Raw genomic sequence first — 17,012 nt, 5'->3', positions numbered from 1 at the left:
TTAATTGGTCGCTATTACGGATTAGCCCGCATGCGATGTTATACACACATTGTTGACAACGAAGTAGATGTTATATATCCTATGTCAAAAACCTTATGCTCTGTTCTTTCAACAATCTAGATAGATAAGACTTTTCAAATAAGGGTCCTTCAACAGATAGAAATATTGTTAGTATTGGAAGTTTGTAATTCCTGCCTTAAAGCGTGTTCATATTTCAGCATGTATTATTTTTAATCTTTATATATAATCATATATCACTTGATATGTACTTGCATTGTTCTGTCAGTAGTAATGAATGATTATTTTCACACCGAAACGTATGTTGAAATTGAAAGACTGATTATCAGGTTTGGTATTGATCTGTTCTCATTGTTATATATTGTACGGTATCTGTGGTTTTTGTATCTGTCACAACGATAAATGGTAAATAATAAAATCTGTACCTTGGAATAAAACAAACATCAAATTAAAAATAGCATACCGGCCATGAGTTTAGCCCGATGAAATATGTCGTTGAGAGTCCTTGCCCAGCCGATGACCGGTCTATCAAATGTCCGCTGCATAGTGCCAGGTTCGTGTTAGAAAGTGTGGATGACAAGACAATGCAACTTTATAAGAAAACAGATGAAAGATAGATTCATATGACATCTTTAAAAATAGCAAATTATTATGTAGAATACTCTGGAGAAAAGAGATGGGGCTGAATTCAAAGGTTAATCTATACATAAATGCTTTACTATTGTTAAACATTCAAATTTAAGTGGAACGAACCTTTCAATAAGCAATTTGCTTCCGGTTCAATTTCCACTCGTCAGTTCATTGTATTATCTGTTGTGAACTATATGTATGTTAAAATTATTGGCGAATAAATATGTTTAAACTAAACATTCAAATTATTTTAACGTGTCACTGTTTAGTTTGTCACCACTTATTGATCCACGAGCAGAATAGAAAAGACATTCCTTAAGGACGATATCTACTGTTTCCTTTCCTAGGAAATCTTATTTTTTATGAATTTTCGTAAAAGCTTGCTCATTTGTAGACCTCAGAAATAACTGACAAAAGAGAAGGTAATCGAGTTTCTTATGAATGTATTGCATTTTCTACTTTTTATAGTAATGCAAAAAAATAACAAAATTGAGAAAATATCATAAAATATGCAAAATGTTCTCGAAAAATTTAATTTAAAGTGTTTTGAAAGTATTACAAGTGCTTAATTAATGGTTTCAAATAACCAGAATTGGAAATGTTTTATGGGGATAATTATCAAAGTCGAATACTCAATAGAAGAAAAAAATGTTTCATGATTTCTAAATACAGTACATAAAAATATTTAAAAATGTAAAAAGGTATTGGTAGGTTATCAAGCTAAGTTGGAAAATAAAATTCCCTTTTGATTAAGATTTTAGCTAAAATTGTACTAAACACCAAACTTCTGATTTCGCGGACTTCAAAATTTGACAAAATATACTTTTTTACATTTGGTGTAATCTTAAGTAATATCTGCTCTTAAAGCGACTAACCAACATATCGTTGTGTCAGACTTCAAATAAGTCAGACTTTTGCTATATTCACCTAATAAAAAGTATATGCTGCATATTGGATGTTCTATAACAATGTATTTTTCATCAAATTCTGTCGAAAATCGTTTTTTTTTCCTTATAAATTTAATATAAAAATATTCGTCTACAATTTCTGATACGGGTTTCCTGGTTTATACAAAAACGGATTCCCGTCAGCAAGCACCTTGCAAACATCACGTGACAGTAAGAGAAAAAACACCGAACATGGTTTCTCAATAGAGGGCACACGTATAGGTATCGCACAATATTATGACGTTTTGAAATATAATTAAACAAACAAACCATAACATAAAATGAAGTCTGTACACGATGCAGTCAGTTATTTCTCGTTGGCCGAGCTGTTACGGTATTTGTTTTATACTTTTTCGCCGTGAGTTTGATTCCCAGACCCGTTTGGTTTTGTCTTAATTTTTATTTTCTTCAATACGATTCAATGAAGACAAAACGAGTTAGAAAATCTAGCTCTGAAATGATTACAATTATATATGTCACAATTGACACGTAATTATGTTTAAACACACTCCGTCTTTAATATGATCCAATGTTTTTAAGCTTTCATGTGATATTTTTAAAGCTCTAGGGGTTAGTTTTATAAATTTTATAACAACCTTACACTTCAATTTAATAAAAGTATTGCTCGGCCGTAATGTCATGATCGATTTAAAGATACTACCTATTTTATACGAAAATAAGAAACAAAATAATAAATTAGAAACCAGAGAAAAACAAACTTACACAAAGTATGTAATGCAAACTGATAAAATCAAAAGACTGAAAGTACTGGAGGATCGATTGTATCTGAACAACACAGATTGTACACATGTATGTGTTAATATCAGGAGAACCTTTACAAGATTAAAGTTATAAACTGGAGACACAAGTATACACAAAGTTTGACTTTTATCCATATGTGTGTGAACTTTACTTCTGATATAGGAACGTATGTGCTTGCCTTATACATTCAGTTACTATATTCAACTATCCTATGAAGTATCATAGCAGTGTCTTGAATGGAAATCGAGAAGTAGATTTTAACAAAACTGAACTGAAAAAAAGTTTGCACAACTAGTAACGTCATATAAAAGTTATGGGTTTTGCTGATAGGGTTCATTGTATGGTGAAAATTGATGGATTTGGATTTAACGTCGTATTCAAGAGCTAAGATCATATGGCAACTTCCAGCTTTCACGGAGGCGGAAGACCCCAGGTGCAACTAATAAAGAAAAATGTTTCACGCCGTGACAATCAAAAATTTAAACCGATCTCGGTACCTGTTATTAATCTCTCTTGTTCAGGTCAATACAATCTTGTCGATGTATCCATCAAAATCGCTACAAGTAATACTTACAACTCCTTCTAGATGTAATCTTCAAATAACACCTTAAAAAATCAGAACAGTGTCCAAGACCAAGGAAGACACAGAAAAAAAAGTGATAAACTGAATATATAAAAATGTGACACTCAATCACAATCAGACAAAGACTCGGTTCCCCGGTTATTTTTTCTCTGAATCTGATTCAACGATTTCACTGGCTTTCTCGAACGGGTTTTTCAGTTCAGTAATATCTTATAGATGTTTCCGTCAAGATCGCTACAAAAATACTTACAACACCTTCTTGGCTAGCTGTTATAATCAAAGTAATCTGTTCCAACTATTTATTATAAGTATTAATGGTTACTAATTTTTATGCTTTATGATTTTTAGTTGTCTTATGTTTATTGTAAACCTTGTCATACATGCTACTGCCTAGTATATATAATTTTATTAAAATACATGTCTTACAAATTTAACAGCAGCTATTTAATAGATTACATTACTTTTTAGGCCCTTCCCCCCACCACCCATTGTACTTTTACTCAGCGGACTAGGTATTGTCATACACTTGTCAAAATATCCGACTGTCAACTACTAATTTCTATTTGTTTTACTCCTATCTCTTTTTATACATGTATCATTATGTATGTTTATTCCCTTCTTATTTGCTAAGCGGGGGAGTAACAATGTCAGTAATATATATTTACTGTAACAGGGTTACTTCCCTTACCTTACCTTAGCCAGGTTTGTCCGGTGACCTAGTTTTCGCGCATTAATATGTTGCTGCAGTCAGAAGAAACAACAGAAATGTATATCATACTGATTGAAAAATACGTTAAAAGTTTGTTTGTTTTTTACGTTCGACAGCTGAAAATACAATCGTGCCAAAATAATTATATTTTCATCGTTGACTAAATGTATGGCATGGATTTATATATTTGTTTGTATATGACACTACTTTTGTTCGGTCCGCCGTAAGGAATTTCTACACTGTTAACACTGGATCGATTGATCCAAAAATTGGGATATAACTCCCGGCGAAAAGGTATAATATGAATACCGTAACAGCTCGGCCAACGAGGAATCACAGACTAAATCGTAAACTTAGTGTATTAACTGAATTTTATGTTATTATTTGTTTTCACTTCTAAACCTCAAAACACTGTGCGCTACTATAGTTCGGTTTTGAATACGTATAGGTATCGCGTAGTATTAGGGCGTTTAGAAATGTAACCAAACAAATAAATAACAAAAAGTCTGACTAAGTCAGTTCACTACGTTTACGATGCAGTCAGTGATTCCTCGTTGGCCGAGCGGTTACGGTATTTGTAGCATACGTTTTCGTTGGGAGTTCGATTCCAAGACCCGTAATATTTTGTTTAAAAAATGTATTCATTTTTGTTTCTTCAGTACGATTAAACAAAACGAGTTAGCTAATCAAGTTCTAACTTGTTCACTAACTTATATATGTCACGATTGACGCGTATTTATGTTTAAATACACTGCCTTAAATATGATATCGAGTCAATACTAAACAGGTTCAAATCTCGCTAACGTTTATCCTTTATTTATCCTTTATTTAATTTGCATGCGTTTCTGTTTTAAACAATTTGTGATTTATGAGGAGTTTCATCGCTTAAACTTTTGATATTATTAACTTCTATGTAAAAATACATATTAATTCTTTCCAATCGCCTCCCTACATGTGCATTATCGAAGGAAAGGTTTGCTAAGCTCATCATGTGATTGCGTTGTAGTACACTTTTTAAGAGAATTATATGCACAGAAAAAGAAAACATTATTTGTTAAAGTTTGCTTTTTAAATTAATCACTGGTTCGAACCATGGATCGATATAAAAATATGCGTGTTTTATAAATTTTACTTGCATACTTGTCGTCTAAGCTTCCAAACGATTCAATCAGAATACGCTGTTTTAACGATTATCTTTAAATTATAGTGATGAGTTATATAATAGCTTATCCTTCAAAACCTTGCACATTCTCACCTGTTTTGCGGATGTATACAGACAGTTATCTGTATCTTGCAGCTTTGACTTTTACATGCTGAACTCGAGTCATGATAACTTAGCGCCCTCAACATCATAAAAGTGTGTGCCTGCAAAGTAGCCAGTATGGAAATTATTAAAGAATGTAATTTTGATTGCTATCAATAAAAGTAGAAGACAGTAAAAGACCTTGTGCAGGTATAAAATAAAGACAATAATAATACTTAGCAAGATAACATAAACAGTATACAGTCATACTAGTCTGTGATATCTTACTAAAAGAACTAGATTTTATGCGAATTGCATTGTAAGTAATCAATTATATGCTTAAAATCTCATATATATATATAGATAACTAAAATATTTACCCCTCTAATATTTTTCTGTGTAACCGATGATGTTTTCAAAGGAATGCCCGGGAAATAATGTGACAATGCAGGTTTATTTGTCAAACTTAAAATGTACAGATGCGTACTGAACGTTAAACTGCTGATAGTAGCATTATCACACATAGCTTTGAACTCGACAACTCTGGAACATAACAAAATGTTGTTACTTCATGAAATATTGTCATAGTTGTATATATAATTTTGGCATTATTTTTCTTACTGAACATGATATCTTAATGCAGTAGGACAATTTATACAAAAATGCTTGTTTTCTTTCGGCAAAGTTAACTTACCCAGATAGACTAAAATGCACGACCTGCACATGTGCATTCTGTGCTTTAGGGCAGATTTCTTGTAGAACAAACTTTATTAGTAGAAGTTGGAGGTTTGTAGCTTTGTAATTCAGAATTCCGGTAAATTCAAATCTGGAAACGTCTGAAACAGAAGTGTCATTGCAAACGTTAGAAAATCATGATTGCAAAAGGTCAAATAAATAAAATTTTAAAATATAACTTGCAATAAGCGTAATGTCTTGTGTCAATACAATATAAACCTGTAAAACAATAAGCTAACAAATGTTCCTGGATCTCCTGTACTAGCACTAATCTGCGCTCCGAAGGTAATTGCCAACTTCCCCAAGAGAAAATGTTGGAGGGCGAATGTTTATAGTCGTTACGGAGACCATACCCCTCGTCCGGGTATTTGCGATTTCCTTCATGATACAGCTAAGCGTATAGATGAAAAACTTTCTTTAACATATGATAAATAATTATTAATAATGAAAATAAAGTTTGCATTTGAATTGAATTATTAGCAGATATTACACATTTTCTTTTATTTAGTCAAGTTGTCAGATTATCATATTGCAACTTTCTATTCGCCGCAAATCATGTAGCATCTGAATGTCTCATATTACGGCGATTCATTTTGATATAAAGTATGTGCGTGTGTGTTCGGGTTTAAAGTCAACATTTTCTCAGTCATATAAACGACGGTTAATATAAAGTAAGAACTGCACTTATCTTTATATCACGCACATCATTTACCTGCGTCATTGCACGATGGTAAAAGCGTTGCTTGATTGTTTATACAAACACTGTAAGGGTTACTTGTACATTTATTACTACAGTTAGAGCCAAAGTATCCATCTTGACACCATATCCTTACACCGAGATCTAAACTGTAAATATAAAACAGGTCCGTGTTTGAATTATTTTCTTTCTGTATCCGTGTGAATTGTCCTGGTGTCGTGCATACTTTAAATTGTTGTCAGTTGATAATTTAATAACACATCTTAAGTAGTCTCGCTTTGTATGTATTCTATCTTACAATTCTCCCCCACAAAGGGTAAAGCAAAAATATATATTAAAGGTACTGACCTCACGATTTTGGCTAAAAATGATCTTTCTTTGAAATTGGAGTTTGGTCATATTATTGACATTAGAACATGAGTTTCTATACTATCTTAAAAATGCCAAATCAAGAAGGATGCCTGCGTCGGGGATCGCATCTGGGCCGCCGCGGCATTAAAAACTTTGCTGCTGTCTTTACCAATATTCCCACGGAAGAATGTGTGTGTATCGCGTTAAATATAGATTATAGATATATTACCTAGAATAAAGCGTTATAAATGCTTTTCGATTTTTACTGTAAGGAATTAGTTAAATGTGTTTCCATAACACACAGTATGTCAGTAATATAGTTTCAAAGTTTTCTAAAGAAATATAGCATTATTTCCTAATAACTACTTTAAAAAAAAATTGTCTTACGATTTGAAGGCCAGTGCCTTTAATGTCCTTTTTATATACTCTATTAAACAGAAAAAGCATATAAAATGCTAACATTAAAAGTAGAATTTTTACAGAAACTTAGCAATAATCTCCTAGTTCTTATATAAACATTGTAAAAGCCTTTGCAATTCTTTCATCAAACAAGTTTGCAATCTCGCAAATTTACTTTAGATTTGCGAATCAGTGTGAAAACGAATTAAGTAGTATTTACCGACATCTTCGTTGAAATATAGTGAGTTTGTCATTACTGAAAGGCCAATAATGTCTTTGTATAAAATGTGGCTGCCACATTTTCCATTATGAACATAAATTAATTTCTTGTTAATTATTTTCCTATTTTCGATAACTGCTTTGAATATTGCTGAATATAGTAAAATGTTTTATTGATTCTGTTGTCTTCTGTTACCTCTCTATATGGCTCTAACTATACCAGTTCATGTGCAATATTAAAATTAGTGTTTTTCTAACCGTAAAATTACGCATAACAGCTTCACACACATATTAAAATAAATGAAAAACAAGAGGGCCATGAAGGCCCTGTATCGCTCACCTAACCTATTGACCTTGAGATCATCAAGATAAACATTCTGACCAAGTTTCATTAAGATATGGTCATAAATGTGGCCTCTAAAGTGTTAACTAGCTATTCCTTTGATCTGAACCCGTGACCTAGTTTTGACCCGACATGACCCAGATTCGAACTTGACCTAAGGATTATCAAGTTTAACATTCTGACTAAGTTTCATGATGATACAGCATAAATGTGGCCTCTAGAGTGTAAACAAACTTTTTCTTTGATATGACCTAGTGACCTAGTTTTTGACTCCACCTGACCCATTTTTAAACATGACTTAAAGATCATCAAGATTAACACTCTGTAGTGATCAGGTTTTATTAAGATATGGTCATAAATGTGGCCTCTAACGTGTTAACTAGCTTTTCCTTTGATTTGACTTGGTGGCCTAGTTTTTTAACCAAAATAACCCAGATTCTAATTTGTCCTATAGATCATCAAGCTGAACATTCTGACCAAGTTTCATGAAGATACAGACATAAATGTGGCCTCTACAGTGTTAACAAGCTTTTCCTTTGATTTGACCTGGTGTCCTAGTTTTTGATTCCACCTAACCCAGTTTTAAACCTCAGCTATAGGTCATCAAGATTAACATTTTGACTAAGTTTTATTAAGATATGGTTATAAATGTGGCCTATACAGTGTAAACTAGCTTTATGTTTGATTTGACCTGGTGACCTAGTTTTTAATTCTACATAACCCAGATTCAAACTGGACCTTACTACTGTTTGCAGATCAAATTGCCATTTCGCCTTTTCCTAAATCGATAGACTTGTACCTTTACGTCACATAAGCATCAATGCTGAAGCTATCTTTGGATCCCGTCTATACAGGTAACTCCGCATTTCCGATACGAGTAAAAAAATACTGAATGAACTTGTTTACATTGGCTGTATGACCGAGAAATGATGATTTAAATACTGTTCCAACAGGTGTTTAACCGGAATGTAACAGATGTACTTGATCTAATCTTCATTTAAAATTTAACTGAATATTGCCATAATGCACAATTTACATTTAGGTAGCGTAGATGTGAAAAAAAAGACACTAGATCTACATTACAGGCCGTTTTCTGCCTAAATTTCAGTACCTTTTGCTGCAGACTTTTCTTTTAAATAATGTATCTCGTGTTTAGTTTTCACAATAATATAAAAGGTGACTGACTCGAGTTGTTTGATTCGCTCATTATTTATTGAAGGGCATAAGTTTGGTTCCCGGAACCGACCACGCCTCTTTAGTTGAAAAAAGTCGGCAATTTCTTACGGAATATGTGAGTCTTAGTCTAACTAATTTGGCGCGATCCTAGGAAACAGATAAATTCAAATAAAACTTACATGTATCAAAAGGTAGTCCAAATAGTTGCACTCAAAGAGTTGAATATCGTTATACTAGTATTTTTGACTGGGCGATATCCCCTTTAGGTAGACAACGCAAAATTTCATTTTTTTGAAATGCAAAAATGTAAAATCGGTCTAACCGAGGTCCCATTATTTTAGACTAATTAAAAGTGGGATTCAATTCCTCATTAATTTATGTAAAAGTTATCACAATTCCCCTTGACACGATTAATGAACGGTTACACATAAAGTGCAAACCAATAACTTTACATGACGGCGTGCTGTTATTTAACCTCAGTTATTTTGGTCTTTAAAGTGACCGTCACAAATATATTAAAATAGAGAAAAGTGGAAACTTCACAGGTCGCTCAACAAACCAAACGTCGTGAGTCTTACGTGACTTACGTGAGTCTATAAATGGTTCTTTCCATGAACGAAGACAAGGCTTATCAACTGCCTGTATGTGAATAACTGAAATAGTGTTTAAACGACTTCAAATAAATAGTAGATAATTTCACACCCACTTAAAAGATAAAATTTAAAAAAAACTGGATCTATAATGGAGTTAGATTTGCGACAGTTAAGCTACGGAAGACTCTGCAAAAGTTCGAATATCAAATAAATCAGTTTTTATGGATATGACAATTAGATCTACAAGTGTTACGTAGCTTGAAGGTTCAATTATACCTTTCTGTAAAACCTTGTATACCTTGCATAGTTGGAAATTTCGTCGATAATAATTGTTATAACCAACAAAAAAACGTTGTTTTTTTTTCATTTGAACGTAATTGAAACATTCATATTCTACTTTTAAAACATATCCATTATCACCTCATTACAATTTACAATGTATGCAAGTACGGCAATACTTCAAAGGTAGAGTCAGAGCGCGCACTTTGTGTGACGTCAAGATCATTAAAGAAAAAAAAATTCACGACAAGGTGAATGAATAGGCGGGGTTAACCTGTCAAGATTACTCCAAAAATAGCTTTACAGTTTTTGTGATGTAAACGTGCAACTCTATCGATTTGATAAAAGTTGAAGGGGCAATTTGATCTGCAAACAGTAGTAGGATCATCAATATTAACATTCTGACCAAGTTTCATGAAGATACAATCATAAATATGGCATCTACAGTGTTAACAAGCTTTTCCTTTGATTTGATCTGGTGACCTAGTTTTTAACCCCAGATGACCCAATATCAAACTCGTCCAAGATTTTATTGAAGATAACACTCTGATCAAGTTTCATTAAGATTGGGCCAAAATTATGACCTCTAAAATGTTAAAAAGCTTTTCCTTTGTTTTGACCTAGTGACCTAGTTTTTGGCCCCAGATAACCCAATATCAAACTCGTCCAAGATTTTATTAAGGGTAACATTATAACCAAGTTTCATTAAGAATGATCCAAAAATGTGACCTCTAGAGTGTTAACAAGCTTTTCATTTGATTTGACCTGGTGACCTAGTTTTTGACCCAAGATGACCCAATATCAAATCGTCCAAGATTTATTAAGGGTAACATTATAACCAAATTTCATTAAGAATGGGCCAAAAATGTGACCTCTAGAGTGTTAACAAGCTTTTCCTTTGATTTGATATATTGACCTAGGGTTTGACCCCAAATGACCCAATATCAAACTTGTCAAAGATTTTATTGAGCGTAACATTCTGGCCAAGTTTCATTAAGATTGGGCCAACAATGTGAAAGTGTTAACAGACAAATTGTTGACGACGGACACAGGGTGATCACTAAAACTCACCTTTGAGCACTTCGTGCTCAGTTGAGCTAATAAAACAAACCAGCTAGAATATTGAAACTTTAATACAGATAAAATATAATAATTATAGGTTATTAGTTTTGTATCGGGAAATATGCACGAGTTCTTCAGCGGAAATATTGCGTAATATTCTTCCGTTGAAGAACGAGTGCATATATCCCGATGCAAATGTATGTTTTATTACATACGCATCTACATGTATAAATATTATGTAAGTATCATAATAATGTTCAATAGCCTTAGTAAGATTGACAATACTGAGCTAAATAGAGAAAAAAATAGTGCAACTACACACACTGAATTACGTCACGCACCCGATATGAAATTCAGGCGTCAGTGTATGGAAAAATATTGACGTTTCCGGTACCAGTGTAACTTAATGGGGAATAGAAACGAGTATGTAATAATATCTGCCATGTGTGTGTGCAAGATAAGTTTGGCCGGGATGGGTAGAATCACCAGAAACACCAGTCCGATGTGCAAGAAAGGACGTTATATCCAAGACGAAGGAAATTATTGCTACCAGAAAATCTAAATTGACAATGTATAAGATACAAAAAAAAAGTGTGTGTCCAAAAAGCACAATGTATCGTGAATTAGACATATAAATTGATTTAGAATAAATATTACTGTTATTCGGAATTTCATTTTCTTTGTTCTTAGTGACTGTATATATAAAACATGAATAACAAAACAACTACATAACAAAACAACTACAAATGCGGATGAAATCAACAGAATAAACTACATCACCTCACAAAATTTGTAAATGATATCACATGTTCGGTAGAATTTTCATAGCTGGAACCAACGGTTAGTGCTCTGGTCGACGTTAAGTTTTCAATAAGTTCGTCATTACCACTGTCTTGATCCATTACATTAGCCAAATATTCAATGCCTCCCTGAATTTAAGGTATTTATCTACTTAACTGGATACGCACATGCATGACACATGTGCAGTATGTCTACAGTTATATAATTTATATGCATATAAACAATGGCATTGCAGTATATATATTTTGAATTGTAGTAACGTGTTTGTTCAAACATACTAGCCTATGCCTTATTCACGTGTACGTATATCAAACAGTTAAATCAATATTCACTTAGCATATACATACGTCAGTTGTTAAAGAGCCCAAAAAATAGAAACAAAGAACAAATAAAGAAGGAATGTATCTATTGGTTTGTTCGGTAATCATGTACATCAGTCCTGTCTTTAGGCTCTTATTCACACGGAATTATAAGCATATAAAAGCTTGTGAATCACTCCCGATCCCTACTACCTAGTAATAGCTTCGTCATGATGTAGTGTTTGAATAAGTAGGTTTAGGAATCAGCGACCGTCATCTCACCGACAAGACTTTTGTTTACACCATCTTAAACGTTTTCCTCATAATTAGTTAAAGCTTATTGTCAGAAACAGTGTATGCTATTATATCTTACCGAATGCCAGTTATCCCATTTAAATGACTGAATCAAAATATTGTCGTGCGATGCTCCAAACAAGTTAGCATTCCTGAAGACTTTTGTTGTAACTTTCGGGCCGCTACAATGACTATTATGACCGCTGGTTGCGATTCTGTATAAAAATAATTTCAGAACCTTAATTTATTTTTCAATAATTTCAAAAATAAAAATCATGTATTAACAGCACGTGAATTGCCTTGTTTGCACACGATTTTTCTCCCGTTTATACATGGGCGGATCCAGTGAAAAAAGTAGTTTTTATGCAAGAATCAAGGAAAACACTTGTTACGGAAGAATTTGATCAAACAGTAGAGTTGAAAGCAATATAGTTATTGATCTTTATGCTACTTACCCACCAATACAGATGACAAAGTATGAGTCGCACATGTCTGTCGTACTGCATGCTGTAACCTGGTCTTTATCACAACATTTTCTTTGTGAGGTAAAGTCTGAACCATGGAATGATGTCCCTAAAGGGTTGTCGTATTGAAGAACCAGGACCTGAATATTCACGTGACCTGATGCGGCTAGTGACTGAAAAAAAGTGCCTCACTGCATTATTTCGTCTGCAACAGCATGACACATAACCTTTTAAAGAATTATTTTCTTACTTATACACATGTAATTATACATATGTAGTTATAAACATGTAGTTATACTAGTATAAAAACTATGCAAATCATTATTGTTCCATCTCTTGAGATGGAACACTTAGAATGGGTAAGTCACACTTGACTGAGTATTGACCTTGAAAGCTGTTGTCATTACAAGCTGGCCAATCATACTCCGTGACCTTAGAAATAACCTCTGACGTTTAAATGATTCTTTCCTAATTGAGGCGACTCTCTGGCTGAACGCGCTCTGCAGATTACACATTACTAATCCCGGGGATTGAAAAGTGGAGTTGTTGAAACAGGCCAAACATCTCATTTGTCACAAAGGTTAACATACGTCGTATCCTTCGAATGCATGTTTAATAATGTGAAAACAAACCCCATTGCGACCCTCTCGTTGTGCACAACAAATTCATCAATCGAATGCCCGGATGTTTAGGACAGATACTACTAAATTACAGCCATGAATTACTTGATTAATGACCGCTAAATTTGTTGTGTGCGAGGTCGAAGACTGTTAGCGCATCAAATCACGGCGGCCCAAATCACTAGTAAATTAGGATCCCATCACCAGCTATTGAAGAGATGAACATTTTTCAAAAAGTAACTGATTAAAACCAAACACTTGCGTATAATATCCATTTTACATGTTAGAAAAAAAAACCAAGCTCCGTAAAATATCCACTATTCACTTTTAATTGTCCGCTATATCATCTCTATAAACTTCTCAAAAAATCTACACGCGTGTACGATTTTCCAATAACACGTGGACATTTTTGGACTGAGTTTAAATCGGGTCAACGTGTACAGCCAGTGTTTCTTAATTGCCGTATTCACTCAACTAAAAGTGGTAACGGATTTACTTTGTTGTTGGATTTAACAACTTATTTTAGCGTAATTACTGTGGAAATAGCGGACTTGACATTTTTTTTAGGCAGTAGAAAACAACATAGATCTTTTTTTCAAAATTTTAGTTGTTTTTTTTGTATTTTGGTGCAGATATAAACGCCCCCTTGGTGCAAATGTAACGCCCCCGTAGCGCTTAAACGGGGGTTATGGAATGCCAATAAGGTAGAATGGTCTTGTCATTGCGTCCAATCCTAGTGTTCCACACATTGATGACCAATATTTAAAGAAGAAATTGTAACCAAAATTTACAATCATTATATAGTTATATAGATGTGCCCTAGAAGGAACTTTTGCTATGCTTTAACTTGTCTCTTTAACGCGTCGCCCTACGACCTTTATCAAAATATTCCAAGTAATATTCTACATCTTGGCTTTCTCTGAAAACCACGGCCTTAAAAACTGTAACAGCGGAGCTAACACATAACACACGCTATGTATCACTGTCAAGGCCCGCTAAAAACCATATGTACATGACTTGTATTAATGTTACTGAGAATACATTTATAAGTCAATTTGCCAGACTAACAGGCAATATACCAATGGTAAATATGAATGTATAAACATGACGATGTACCAAGTACAAGTCTGTGATAAAATTCTGTTCCGTTCTTTTCCATTATGTTCTGTACAGTTAAAACAATAGTATAGGTTAAGCAAATCATCTAATACCTGTGAGATGTTACTAAGAAAGTAATAAATAAACAAAAAGGGTAAATTTTGACAAAACTGCAATGTAGTATGCAGCGGAAAATACATAGAGACTAGCATAACATAGACGGCACAATATCGGTAAAACATTTTAAAAATGAAAACAATATTTTTATGGAATGACCAAGAAAACGTGTATAATTTGCCCCTAAAGTTATAGCACGTAAAGGGATGTTAATGCAGCAATGTTGTTCAAATTTATCATGTTTTGTTTTCCTTTTAATTACGCAATTTTCCTTAATGTATTTTTCAGATTAAATAAGAGTAAAAAGTACTACCATCTCCCGAAACATGAAAAATATGTGCCACGCCATGAGAAAACCAACACAGTGGCTTTGTGACCAGCTTGGATCCAGACCAACCTGCGTATCTGCGCAGTCTGGTCAGGATCCATGCTGTTCGCTTTCAAAGCCTATTGCAATTAGAGAAACTGTTAGCGAAAAGCATGGGTCCTGACCAGACTGCGCGGATGCGCAGGCTGCTCTGGATCCATGCTGATCGCAAAACCATTATGTTGGTTTTCTCATGGTGCGGCTCAATTATCTTAAAACAAAACATGACTGATCCATACAAACCTTATCTGAATAGTCTGAGAGAAAATTCTAAATAATAATAGATCTATATAGGAACTCAGGGTATAAATATATACGTACAGACAACCATTTTCTAAAAAATGCGATTTGCAGAATATGTATGTTCGTTTCCTGAAAGCGTTTACATGGGTGTTTATAATATCTTTCGTTTATTTTAACTTCGATGCTCTAGCTTTATACCATTTTTACTAGTATAACACCTGGTGTTTCGTGTATATTTGCAATCCCTTTATTAGCTTCTTAGTTTTAAGATTCTGTTTCTAAACGCTTCTCAGAGTACATGTATTAACAAAGCCATCAGTGTTTCAACATCTGAGGTTTGACCCCTCTTATTCGGGCAATTTGGGTACTGGCACCGGTTGAGATGACACGTGCTGTCACATATTTAGTGTCTGGGATGAATTTCAGTGCGTTTTACTAAGGGTCTTATTTAATGAGCTTATGTAATTATTACACACTTTCCGTAGTCATTGGTGTAATTGCGACGCTGACAATAAAGCCTGTGAGATTTTCCTCCGGACGTATAGAACGCATCCAAACAAAATAATAACAGACTTGGTTTGACTGATCCTGTTAATGAGAGATGAGGGAATATGCAACACCCCTCACGTCCCCTGGTTTGCAGCTGCTATAACGATCTAACGGTGTAATGTTGCCGATTGCTTGATAACGAAAGCAAAACTCTTATCAGTAGTTCCTTTTCTGACATGCGGCCAACTAGTGCACGATTCATGCTACATCCATGTTCGTCCCCGTGTTGGAGCATGACTGTGCCTGTATGTACGCATGGTTTTGTGCCATTTGTTGCTTATTTATATATATAGTTCATTTGTTTCTTATTTAAGTTTCGAATGTTTTCAATTTCCTCGACATTCATGTACATGCGGTATACGGACGTGAGGCATAATCCGTATAACCGCCTGCGTCCACGTCTTGATGTATCCATATTTAGATACAAGTCGGATGAATTTTTCATTTCAAGAAATCATGACTAGACATGTATCATCTTAAACTGTCCTTGTCTGAAAACAACTATTTTACATATTGTTTTGACTGATTGTACTTCTGATCGTTATTAAACAGTGATCATAATAACAACAATAAAAATAGTAATAAGAGTAATAATAGTAATAATATAAAATATTTATAATAATAATAACACGAGGATAATATATATAAATTATACAAACATGCATATACTAGTATGTGCCCGCACCTCCCCCCCACCCACCCCCGAAATAAGTTAAACTCAATTCAGAATTATATTAGTTAACATGTATTATATTGATTATCTCTCTGTCCCATCAATACCCCGACCTCTTTAAAGAATAAATAATGAAAAGCAATTACAATAAATACCTGCAAAACTTGCAGAAAGAATAATCCCTTGAACAAAATAATCAAGCAATTCTCCATTTCATCATTTTAGGTAAACTTTAAAATATTATTTACATTTACACATGCATATTTGTATACTCAGCGCCAATGATATCTTACCACTATATAAAGTTCTTTTCATTAATCGTTTAAGATATATCATGCCTAAATGTCATATTTGAAAATATGAACAATTTCAATGCAGTATCCACCTAGATATGAAATGGTAATGTTTATGAAAATAACCCGCTCTACTACATGCATGTACCTATAAATGTATACATTAACATAGAATGAACATATAATGCCACTAGAAATTTGATTTTATTTGATGTATACGATAATTCAAGTTAAACACATTTGATGCAAAAGTTCTGTCTGAAACAATATTTACTTATTAACATTCTTAACATCTATAATTAATAGTGACAACAAGAAATAGATATACATGCCAATAGCAGAAAAGAAATTCTTTCCTTATTCATATCACATTTTGGTCCATGATTAATAGCAGTTATCTGACCACATATCAATGCACTATTATACCAAAATATATCATTTTAAGGCA

At 33.6% G+C, this 17,012-nt stretch overlaps 1 protein-coding gene across 1 annotated transcript; it reads right to left on the bottom strand.

The window, feature by feature from the left end:
- Nucleotides 1-4,900: 4,900 nt before the first annotated feature.
- Nucleotides 4,901-16,538, bottom strand: LOC123530375 (uncharacterized). Its single transcript, XM_053520857.1, has 8 exons — nucleotides 16,427-16,538; nucleotides 12,596-12,777; nucleotides 12,220-12,355; nucleotides 11,527-11,675; nucleotides 6,340-6,473; nucleotides 5,587-5,728; nucleotides 5,273-5,435; nucleotides 4,901-5,014 (listed from the first exon to the last, which is right to left on the bottom strand). Exons 1-8 carry the CDS (start codon nucleotides 16,481-16,483, stop codon nucleotides 4,901-4,903), a joined length of 1,077 nt encoding a protein of 358 aa, XP_053376832.1. The 5' UTR covers nucleotides 16,484-16,538.
- Nucleotides 16,539-17,012: the final 474 nt, after the last annotated feature.

The sequence above is a fragment of the Mercenaria mercenaria genome, chromosome 13 (assembly GCF_021730395.1).
Source record: "Mercenaria mercenaria strain notata chromosome 13, MADL_Memer_1, whole genome shotgun sequence".
NCBI classification, from domain to species: Eukaryota; Metazoa; Mollusca; class Bivalvia; order Venerida; family Veneridae; genus Mercenaria; species Mercenaria mercenaria.
The sequence above is the reverse complement of the archived record's forward strand: the minus strand, read 5'-3'. Positions and strand labels throughout refer to the sequence as shown.

What these genes read in the sequence shown, in the direction of transcription:
- LOC123530375 (XM_053520857.1), bottom strand. Translation starts at nt 16,483, where the DNA reads ATGGAGAATTGCTTGATTATTTTGTTCAAGGGATTATTCTTTCTGCAA. An exon ending in TTTGTCATCTGTATTGGTGG is followed by an intron (nt 12,356 to 12,595) that starts GTAAGTAGCATA and finishes ATTTTTATACAG; the next exon opens with AATCGCAACCAGCGGTCATA. An exon ending in TCATTTACAAATTTTGTGAG is followed by an intron (nt 6,474 to 11,526) that starts GTGATGTAGTTT and finishes TTATATTTACAG; the next exon opens with TTTAGATCTCGGTGTAAGGA.